At 29.4% G+C, this 12,000-nt stretch overlaps 2 protein-coding genes across 2 annotated transcripts in view; one reads left to right on the top strand and one right to left on the bottom strand.

Annotated features, from left to right (window-relative positions):
- Window positions 1–12,000, bottom strand: part of LOC132923673 (neuroligin-4, X-linked-like) — a 302,330-nt gene that overhangs the window by 222,522 nt on the left and 67,808 nt on the right. The window lies entirely within an intron of this gene.
- Window positions 553–3,145, top strand: LOC132918289 (uncharacterized). Its single transcript, XM_060979453.1, has one exon. It carries the CDS (start codon window positions 1,030–1,032, stop codon window positions 2,956–2,958), a length of 1,929 nt encoding a protein of 642 aa, XP_060835436.1. The 5' UTR covers window positions 553–1,029; the 3' UTR covers window positions 2,959–3,145.

Below are 12,000 nucleotides of genomic sequence, written 5' to 3'. Positions count from 1 at the left end.
CTTTAAATTGCCTTCAGAATAAATGAATTGCTCTTAATGTTCCAATGACTTATATTGCATGGGCACAATAAACTATCAAGGTATGTCTATTAATGTTAATCTTGTCCTTGATGATGATGTCATTATTCTCCTAGCCGTTGTTATTGTCCCCGTATATTATGACGTAGAAAAACGTTTTTATTTATTTTGAGTTAAATTATCTAATAATTATTAATGGTGTTTCGCTCAACCGTTTAAGACCTCCTGCATCTTTATATAATTATTAATTCATTTCATTTCATTCAGTAGTTTATTAGTATTATAATCTTCTTTTTTATATACTCGTATTTATAATACTGCCTAGCGATTTTAATACTCTAGAGTAGGGTGACCATACGTCCCGTATTATACGGGATTGTCCCGTTTTTCCACTTTGTGTCCCGTTGTCCCGACAAAAGTTATACGGGACGCATTTTGTCCCGTATTTTCAAGTAGGTCCCGTATTATTCCCGTTTTTCTCTTTATTGTTAATTTATAATTTTTATAATTTTATAATTTTTTTTTTTTTTATTCTACGATATTTTTGTATCACAATATTCAATAAAACATCTAATCTATACTTATCAGAATTATTTTTAGATTCTTGTCTTAACAATAAATTATTATAATTGCTGCGAGTTGAAAATAGAGAACTAATAATGTCACATTATTATCGACACGTTAAACCGACGATTATAAATACTAATGATATAACGATAACGTACAAAATGTTATTAATATTATTATATTGATGTGTGACGTCGTCTACTAAATAAGTACAATTCCATTCACCACAACCAGTTTGTTGTCAAATATAATGTCTATTTTTATTTTATAATATCTATGTAAAATTATAAATATAATTTGTTATTAATATTTATACGTGAGTGTCGAGTTCACGATGACATTCACAGTGTAGTCGTAGTCGTAGTGACGTATTGACGTGTCACGTGTAGTTTATTAAGCTTATTTAAAATTCAGTGTACCATAATACCTAATTTGTTTTTTAAAATGCCCAAAAGACGGTGCGTTTTTACTCCACAATTAAAATTAGAATTTCCTTTTTTACAAGATGCTGACGAAGTAGGAAAAATATTTTGTACCATATGTAAGTCAGTGTTTTCTATAGAACATGGTGGACGTTCAGACATAACACAACATGTTACAAAAGTAAAAAAACATTTACTGGCATTATCAGCTGCATCAAAACACGAAAAGGTAACTTCTTTTTTTTTAAAAAATGATCCGAGTGGGTCCACTGACGAAAGTAGACGTACTGCAGCACAAGAAGGGATATTCGCATTTCATACCGTGATACACAATCACTCATTTCGATCAATGGACTGCACATCATCTCTTTTAAAACAAATGTATAATAAAAAATTTACATGTGCGAGAACTAAGGCTGAATCGATTGTTTTAAATGTGTTAGCTCCTTTCGCCATGCAACAAATTTATAAGGAAATAGAAAATATAAATTTTGCTACAATTATGATAGATACTTCTAACCATAAGAACCTAAAAATCGTACCAATTTTAATACGTTATTTCAAACCAAATTCGGGAATACAAATCAAAGTTTTTGAAGTAACAAATTTAAAAGGAGAAACAGCAAATATTTTATCAACTTATATAATTGAAAGTTTAAAAAAGCATAAGTTGTCAGATAAAATTGTTGCATTTTCTGGAGATAATTGCAATACTAACTTTGGAGGTGTTTTAAGAAAAGGATCAAATAATGTTTTTTCAATTTTAAATAACAATTTAAAAACGAATATTTTTGGAGTAGGTTGCGCTGCTCATATTTTGCACAACGCTATGCAATCAAGTGCTGATGTGTTACCTATTGATGTAGAAATCATAGTTAACAAAATTTTTCAATTTTTTCATATCTATACAGTTCGAGTTGAACATTTGAAAGAGTTTTGTGAATATGCAAATGTTGAATATAAAAATATTCTTGGAAGTGTAAAAACTCGTTGGTTATCCTTATTACCTGCAATAACAAGAATTATTGATATTTACCCGGGCTTAAAATCATACTTCGAGAAACAGGAAAAGTGTCCTACAATATTAAAATCGTTTTTTAACGATCCTATGTCTATAGTGTGGTTTCATTTTTTACAAAGCCAATTAAAGGTTGTCTGTGATACTGTAACTAAAATAGAAGGAGATAAAATATCAGCCTGTGAAGTTGCAGAGGAATTAGAAATTTTAGTTGGAAAAATAAAAAATAGAAAACATCTAAACTTCCTTACAACAAATATTTTATCGCTTTTAAATGATTTAAAAAACAATAATATGTATAATGAAAGCTCATTCAAAAAAAGTACTGATCTATTTTATAATACTTTTTTATCTTACGTAGAAAAATGGGGTTGCCACTTTGACCAGTTGAAAATATTTCATTGGGTCCAACTAATAAACTGTCCTACTTGGGAAAATGTTCAAAAATGTATTAAATTTCTTATGGAAAACAACCGAAATAATTCTAACATAAAATTAGATGAAGATAATTTATTTGATGAATTCAGTCATGTAGAACAAATTTTTAAATCACGAATTCATGAATGGCAAAAAAATTCCGCTAAAGTAGAAGTTAAGTGGTGTGAAATATTTGAATACACTAAAGCTCATAACATTGATACAACTAACATATCAAAAATCGTAGAATATTCTTTGGCAATTCCTGGTACAAATGCTGCAGTAGAACGGATTTTTTCAACCATTAATGTGTTGTGGACAGATGAAAAAAATCGATTTTTGGTTGAAACTATCAAATCAATTATAATCGTAAAAACACACTTTAAAAACTTATCTTGTAATGAGTTTTATAATATTCTATTAAAAGAAACTAGGTTACTTGATGAAATCGGTTCAGCACAAAAGTATACAAAAACATCAAAAGAAGAAATTTACATGCCATCGTCATCAAAATAATTTTTTTTTGGACTTTTGTGTACATATTATACTTATTAATATTTTATTTGTATTTAAAAACTATTATACAACATACATTTAATTTGTTTTTTTTATATTAATATATTTAGTTAAAATTAGAATTTCCTTTTTTTTTTTTTTTTAGTTAAGTAACTAAAGTGTCCCGTATTTTTATTTTATTTTTATGGTCACCCTACTCTAGAGATTATTTTGTTAAATGATAATTCCAGTCTACTCTACTCCTAAAATTCGTTTTTCGTGTATCTCTGAGCTATTTGAACTTGATGGTTTCTACCGGTGTAATAATACTCTTTAACTCTCACCCGCCACATTACTTGATTTGTTTTTATTCAATGAACCCTATGTATCAGCCAGTCCTTTTCTTGATGTTTCAGTCCTCACTGATTTATACCACCCATTTTTCTTTTGTTCTATGTCGAAGCTACCTCAATTTCTGTTCCTGATACTGCTCATTATTATACAATTACGTAAAGCCGATTATTTTGGGATTTGAAAATTCTTATCTTGACATAATGGGGAATTAACTTTCTCATATTTAATTGTCGACTCTCCGAAAAACGCAGATAAAAACCTGTTTTGTATGTAAAATACAATAAAATGGATGAATATTATTCCTGGTAACCATTATACACTAATCATATTATTTTATTTTACTTATAAAATCAGTTATGTAATTTATGTTTGGATATATTACAGTACAATATGAAATGTTTCCGTTTTAAGAACGAATTTCATTTTATATTAAATCAACAATATATTATGATATATTGTAGAATAATGTCTGTCTTATTAAAAATTAAAAGTTATTTTGTTTCCAATTGGGTTGTCTACTATAAAGACTGTTCTCTTATTGAAAGTGTAATATTTACCAGATAAACGACGTTTTTTCTAATAAAATGCTTAACATTTAATTTTTTATATGTTTTATTGTCTGATTTAACAGTATTTCAACGAATTGTCTATCCATTTTCAGTTTTCTATTGATTCTTTGATTAAAATTACGTTTTCAGTTTTTTTATTTGTATTATTTCATAGGTTTAATATCTTACACTGTCTAAACACTGTCTTACAGAATCATTTGAATCTATTTTTATAAAAATATGTTCGCTTTTTACTTCAACATAGTGTATTTTTATATTACTTACTACTTTTTTTTTATAAGCTTTCGTTGTTTGTAAATCTATTATATAAGTACATATTATCTTTATGATAGATATTTTCAGAATAGTATATCTTCGTTATTAAACAATATTCAGCTTCACATTAAGATGATTTCACGTTTTCTCATTAGATATTGAACACGTGTCTGACTAGATGGATGATAATATTTTAGATATTACATTTTAATGTAGATTTAGAGATAGTAGATTTAGATTTTAATGAGATATTAGATTTTTGTTTTTAATTCATCGAAAACTTGAATATTTCGTTAGTAGGTAACGTTCTTGTTACCTTATGGTTTCGTGTACTGATTTAGATTTTATTTACACATTTCTTATAGAAGTAATTTGTTCACAATTATACTGTGAATTTACGAGACGTTCGTGTTTTTCAATCGTCTTATTTACACTCACAACTTATGTTGATTTTGTCAAAGTTTTTGATTAATTAAATTCATTTTGTGGCAATAATTATTTGTGTTTGAAAAATACAAGCTTATCAACATAGAGTATTAAGCATTAAGTAGTGTATAGAAACTTTGATTAAATTTGTACTAAAATCTATAAAATATCCTAATACAGACATACCAACTAAATTTTTTCCCGTAATTCAAAATATACCTTACACGTAGAGATTACATTTAGATATCCTGGACAAATTACAATTGTATCCGCAAAACAACATAATTATAAAAGTATTTTATGTCGAACTTACAGAGGAAAACTTAATATAGTATAATGTATTAGTGAAAAAGCGATGCATTTTTTGTGAAGAATAAAATATTTAAAAAACGAGCTTTTTATGATCTGTTAATAATTTATGAACAGTGGCGTACGCCGTCTATCTCTCTTTTTTTTTTTACAGTAGGTGATCATGATTTTCGCAAAAGAACAACTCAGATGTAAATCTAATCGTTTAATTATTATTTTTTTTTCATCTCACTAGTCTGCGTATGATAGTATAATAATATTCGTGTCCTTATGTCGGTCGTTCGGCACCATTTCGCCTAACATCATTAACGTTTCGAACAGCTGTTGTGTAGTGATTTTTTCTTGTGCATAAGAAAAAAAAAATAGTAGTAAGTATAACAATCGTTATTTATTCTGTGGTAATATTTTAATAATAACTACTGTTGTACCGAATCGTAATAAAGGAAGGTACTCACAGCTAGATTATGAGGTGTGTTAAACCTGTCGATAAATAAAAAATATTCGTGAACAGTGTACTATGCACTACAATAAAGTAATTATATTATACCTGTAATTATGTCATAGTTTGTAAGATAGGGTTTTCAAGCACCATCTCAGCGACAATCGTAATATTTTAATACAATGTACATTCAATGACCAGGGACAAGTGTTACGACTGTTAGAAGTATGTACGAAGTTTGTTAGATGTGTACTGTGCATTTTATTTTATATTATAATATACAACTCGCTGTATAATTATCACGTCTTTATACTTTTATTATTTTGGTTTCAGCATTATGCACTTACATGTTTTAAACTGTTTTAACGATTATGTTTTTAATACTTTTGAAAGTAATATAATATAATATATATTATTACCTTAATATCTTAACCTGATTACCTAAACTGTTTTGTTACGAATTACAGCGTGTGCATATTAATATAATTATTGTCCCTTAAATTAAATTTTCAATCATGTTTGGCCTTAAACGCATATTGTTATCCGAAGATAAAAAAAAAAAAAAAAATACTCGTTACAGGACAAGTATTCTTTTCTGTTTTGTGTTATTCGCGGCGCTCTGAGTAAACGAACAGCTGATATTTACGCTATACCTGATTGGGTTGATTGTATTTGGTATGTTATAGTAAATTCGTTTACTTTGTATTCATAGGGAAAGAAATAAGGTTTCAATCAATTATCTATTCAATGAATTTTTTATTATTAATAATTTTTTTATTATTGTTATTTCTTTGTTTGAAAAAAAAAGTATAAATTGTATGAGACATTTTTTTTTTTTTAAATTCAAGTTTCATAACGTATTATACTTTATATTACAATACAAAAAACTTAATTTGTTCAGAAATCATTTTTTTTATGTATACACTTTTCGAGTACGACAATAACGGAATATCAAGTATTTTATAAACTTCTTTTCAATTTATTGTGACAAAATGTGACATCATGTTAAAATATAATTGTATAATTTAAATTCGAAGTATATAATAATAATAATAATAATAATAATATGTTAAATTTATAATATTATTATTTTTATATTATGAATTATTTTTCAGTCAGACATTATGTAAATCGTTTTTTAATGTTTAAAGTGACTCGTTTTTAATCACATGTATCTAAGCCTTAAGCGTATAATGTATATTCGTTTATATTTACTTACACCAGATGTTTTAAAAAAACATTTAGTAATATATATATTAAGTAATTCAACTACCTAATAATTATTGATATTATGTATCCATCAGTCATTGAAATAACTGTGATAACTTTAATAACTGTATCGTCTGTATCATGATTTACTGTAATTTTCAAATGTTATTTACATATTATTATTTCATTAGGGGATAAACCCAACAGTGAGTATATGCGTACAGTGTTTAAGCACTTAATCTAAATGTTATTCCTGGCTTTTTCTGTAATGGTTTATATTATTCAAAGACAATATTGAGGCCTAGAAACGGATTTTGGCCTTTTGCCCGCCAATCCGTCTGGGAAACTATATTACTTAACTTTATTGTTTTTTCTATATCAAATTTGATTTAAACAAATTTTAAAACACGTAATAGCTTAATAATTGATTAAAACCTTTAAACAATACAACGCTATGGGTTATTTAAGTTCAATAGCACAATATTGCAAAATTATTGAATAATATTTAACTATATTTTTTTTTAAATTAAAATTAAAAAGTAAGTTATACCTATAGGATTGTTGGAAGGGAATTATATTCAATTGTAAAGAACAACAAATAATATTTTTAAAACTAAAGGTAATCGAAACAAATTAAGTTTTATTCAAAAGTATTTAAGATTTTTCAAGACACTTTTTCCATACCATTCACAAATATAATCTTCGCTATTCCAACGTACGTAACAACGATTTTGAATGGAACAAAGAATGTATTGATTTTGTAATAATTTGTTTTTTTTTTATATTCGTGTCAAAGCCACTTTTTTATTAGAAAAAATCCTCCAGTCATCATAGGGAGATTTCTGATAGAAAATGTTAAGTTGTCGGTATTTGTTTTATATGATTTACTATATTCACATCATGAATTAATTCTAAAATTCATATGTCTGTGGAATGACTACTACTGGTACTACTGGTGTAAAAAGAAATTATTTTTATGATATCCGCTGAGCGCGGTTATATTGATATACGAAAATATGAGTGACAGAGACGCAGATGTCCACAAATCAACGCCAAAACCGGAGACATTCGGGTCTGTTAGTTTCGCTATCGATCATAAAAATTTGACATTGCCGGAGGAGAAGTTAACAACGCAATAATAACTTTGCGGTCGTTGCTTTATACTAATACAACATAATATAATATTATTATAATATTATAATACTATGTAAATTCGCGCGTAACTATACACTATCGCCGGAAAAGGGAGCGAACGCGCTACGGGCGTATATTATGTGTCGTGTGCGCGGCTGTATAACAATAAAATCATAATAATAATAATAATAATAATCGGCGGTTGTGTGAGAGATTTACCATTGTGACGGACCGATGACGACGACATAGCAACTGTGCGCCAGTGTGATGTGTATTGTGTATGCGCGCACACCTATAATACAATATAATATACATAATATACTTGCGACCACTGTAGGTTGATAACGGGTGGTAGAATGGTTAGGGTGGGGGGAGGGGGTGCGAGAAATGACGATCGGCCATTTCAACGAAAAGCTCAAAGGTATATATATATATATACATATATATATATATGTATATATTATGCGAGAATCGTCGCCGCCGCCGAAAGTACCTACACCTTTTGATGATTGTCGGCGAGCGGTGCGGGGGCGAGAGGTGTGACCCAAAGGCGTTTGTCGATCGGCGTAAAGTTTATACGCGTTTATTGGAGAGACGGGCGGACGGCCGTTATTATTACCGTTATTACTGTGTATTATTATTATACAGCCACGCTGTCCTTATAATTCGCATTATCCGGTTACGGTTATTACTGTTTTCGAGCATTGTGCGCCGGGCGAATTATTCGTATATGCGCGCGAGCAAAAACTATATAATATAGAAACACATGTCTCCGGCGGGTCGTCGCGGATCGAGAGGACGACGGTGCCGCCGACCGCAAAAACCGGGTGTATTACGACTGTTGATGTCATATAAACGACCGTGTGCACGCACGAGCGTTCCATAATAGCTGCAGCGTCGCCACCGACACCATCGCCGCCGCCGCCGCCGTACCCGACATGCTAATTAATAATTTATTTATATAATATAACGTGCAGCCGATGTTTTCGTTTGACGTGTACGGACCCCGCGAGTCGAGCACTTTGTACGCGCGTTTTTGAAAAATGTACACTTCCTCCGCCCGTGTCCTGCGCATGCAGGACGTACGCGAAACCGTTTAGGTAACACTCGTCCGGTAATTACCCATATAATATTATAAAACAGACTAACGGTTATAAAAAATAGATTATCGGCTATGTAATCATAATTCTATTGTAAACGTCAGATTTTTTTGTCTCGGCGAGAACAGTGCACGATATATATATAATATACGTATATGGCTGGACAATGAAATATCACCGTGTTCTGTAATTGAAAGTGTCAAATAATGAAAATTATATATAAATATATATATATATATAGATATAGATATATACTAGTACGTACGTACAAAACTTATTTTTATTTCATTTCCAAACGGAGAAAGGAAATAAACGATTCCAAAAATAAATTACTGTCCACAGTTCTTCATTAATAACCTCTCTGTTGTCGTCATAGCTTATGTGAGCAATATTATTTAATTATACTACATACATATAGCATGAATTATAGTTTTTATAACTCAAAATGAACCATATTATAAATTCTATAAAATCAATTAAGTTAAGACTTTTTATGAACTTTTTAATTTAACTCAATGAAAAAATAATGTAATCAATACTTATTAATTAAAATTACTATCAAAAATCATATTGCTTAACTAAGACATTTTTTTAAAAAGAAACTAAGATATTTCATATTTATTTAAAAAAAAATAACTTGAACATGCATGTAGTATATGCTATTTAAAACTTTTAAACTTAATTATAAAATAAAGTGTGATAAGTATAATGAAAATGTGAAATAAAATATAATGTTTAAACATTGTTAATGTCAGTGACTAATGAGACAGTGAATATATAATATATTATTTAGTATTGCTTGTCTTTAAAATTAATTATTAAATTTCTCCATACTATATCTGTTGTTAAATATATTTTTTTATTATGCATACATATTATTCTAAACTTAACCTTTTCATATGCGTTACAAAATAGTATTATTCCATCGACAGAAAAAAAACCTCTGCATTTTTATCTGCAAATTAAATCCACTCACGTATCTTAAAACAAAAAGAATTTCTTATGTATTCCATTTCGTTTTTTGAAAAAGTTTTATACTTGGATTTTTATATTATTTATTTATAAAAGCTTTATGATTTCAGTATTCATTGCGGGTATGATAACGCGGTATATGATCATACAATCGCTCTACAATACACTTTACTGTATTTTTTGTTTTATAACCAAGTATGATAAAATAATATAAATTATTTTTAAATTTATTTAATTTAAAATGTTTATCATGTTACTATGCTATGCAAGTTTGATTATATATAATGATGACTAATTCGTTAAAATATAATAATATAGTCTTCGATGTATATATATATTTATCAAATTATATTATAACTGTTTTACTAACTGTACAAGAAATTTATCTTATTATATTGAACTGCACTAAACTAGGTATGCAAAATGTGTATATGTGTTTATAACTGATGGCTGAATAATAATTAAAATAATACTTTGTTATTACCTTCAAATTAAAAAAAAAATAATAAATAAATAAGACTATTATTCAAAACAAATAAATGTTTTTTTTTTTTTTACTTAAACAGCCGTGTTATAATTGTTATTTAGAAGTATATTACATGAAAATATTATTTTAATACCATTATACTATATTGTGTAAACAACTATTAAATATGATTATCCTATGTTTTTGTAGCAATCCAAAAATAATATTATAATAATATAGAAAAAAAAACGGATTGATAGTAAAATAATATGTATAATATATTTTTTCATGGATAAAATAGCAAAGTGCATCATAACGTAAATATATATTATGTTATATCGAACGCTAGGTGATAGCGTGTTTAATTTAATGCGGTAAGTATTCCAAAATTTCTAACACGCGTGTGATTACAGGGATTACGATAATCAAAGTTTAATTGCACGGTTCACGTTTCAGTAGATGAAAAGAAGTACGAGTACCTATATTATTATTATTATTATTATTATACACATATACCGGATGAAATAGCTTAATGAGGTGTGCGTTTGTTTGTCAGCAAAAACCGGAGGTAAAGGAGTAAAAAAACGCGAAGACTTTCGGTGCCCGGAGAAAAATTCAATTAAAGTTTTTATTAATAAAATAATAAAATAACTACCGAATCCAAACAGGAATAAAATTATTTTCGTGCCTAAACGCGGGACGTCGTAGTGATAATATTGTACACCACCGGGGTATTTTATCGTCTGCGAGGATACCTTAAAAAAATAGAATTGGCGGCGCTAGGTCATTCGCAATAATATATTATTATGGAAAATCGTATTATTTTATCTCCGGTGAACGGCGCCGCCGCGTATACTTACACGGACGTATACACGTACTGTACACATAAAATATTATTACGTACCGTGCGCGAATCGACTGGCGTACGTGTGCGTGCCTGTATGCGTTCGGTTCCGGAGTCAACGGCGGACGGAAACGATTCTTTTTGTACGGAAACCGATAAATCGTTCCAAAGAAAATGGCATTCGGCCAGATTTTAATTCGGTCCGATGCCACCCCTCCCCCGCCGCAAAGCATTGATAACGTCCCGCGTAACCAACCCGCAGCCAAATAATTATCCATCATTTGCATTCGGCACAACACACTAAAGAGACCCGACTGGTGGGCCGAGCAAGAGCCCACTAACCTTTGCTATAATATTATTATATACTACCCAAACAACAACCAACAACAACAACAATAATAATAAAAATAATATAATTATTATAATAATAATATGATACAGTGACCGGAACCATAGCACTCAAAGCGCGGCCTTTGGGCACGTCGTTAATCGGTGATCTGCCCGGGTGTATAGTAATTACCGCCACACCGCAGCCACCATTATACGCGGAATTAAAAATAAAAACCCGCCCGAAAATGACTGGTGGAAACTATATACGCAATACCGTAAAATAATGGCTCGCGGAAAGCGGCGCCTTTGGCGAGAAATGTGTTTTTGGTTGACTCGCGCGGTGTATGTGTTTTTCAATTTAAGATTTTTCAATAGCACCGCGGTACACGGATAAATCAATACTTCTTTGTAATAATAATAATTTAAGACTCGATTCGATTTTCTCCGATTTCCATGACCCTGGTCCCGACAGTTGGATTCCGTGATTAATTTACCGCTTCGGGACCAAAATCGTTTACGAAATTATATTTAATTCTAGTTTTCCTTTCATTGCTTAGTCTTTGGGTTCATACCACCTCGTCGAAAAATGTCAAAATACAAATTATATTTACTCTACCTTTTCTAAAATGGTTTTATTTTTTTCATTTTCTCGTCCG

Source organism: Rhopalosiphum padi, chromosome 1 (genome assembly GCF_020882245.1).
Source record: "Rhopalosiphum padi isolate XX-2018 chromosome 1, ASM2088224v1, whole genome shotgun sequence".
NCBI lineage: Eukaryota > Metazoa > Arthropoda > Insecta > Hemiptera > Aphididae > Rhopalosiphum > Rhopalosiphum padi.
This window is presented reverse-complemented; position numbering and strand designations above follow the sequence as displayed.

Excerpts from the sequence above, each read along its gene's own strand:
- LOC132918289 (XM_060979453.1), top strand. The coding sequence starts at position 1,030 with ATGCCCAAAAGACGGTGCGTTTTTACTCCACAATTAAAATTAGAATTT.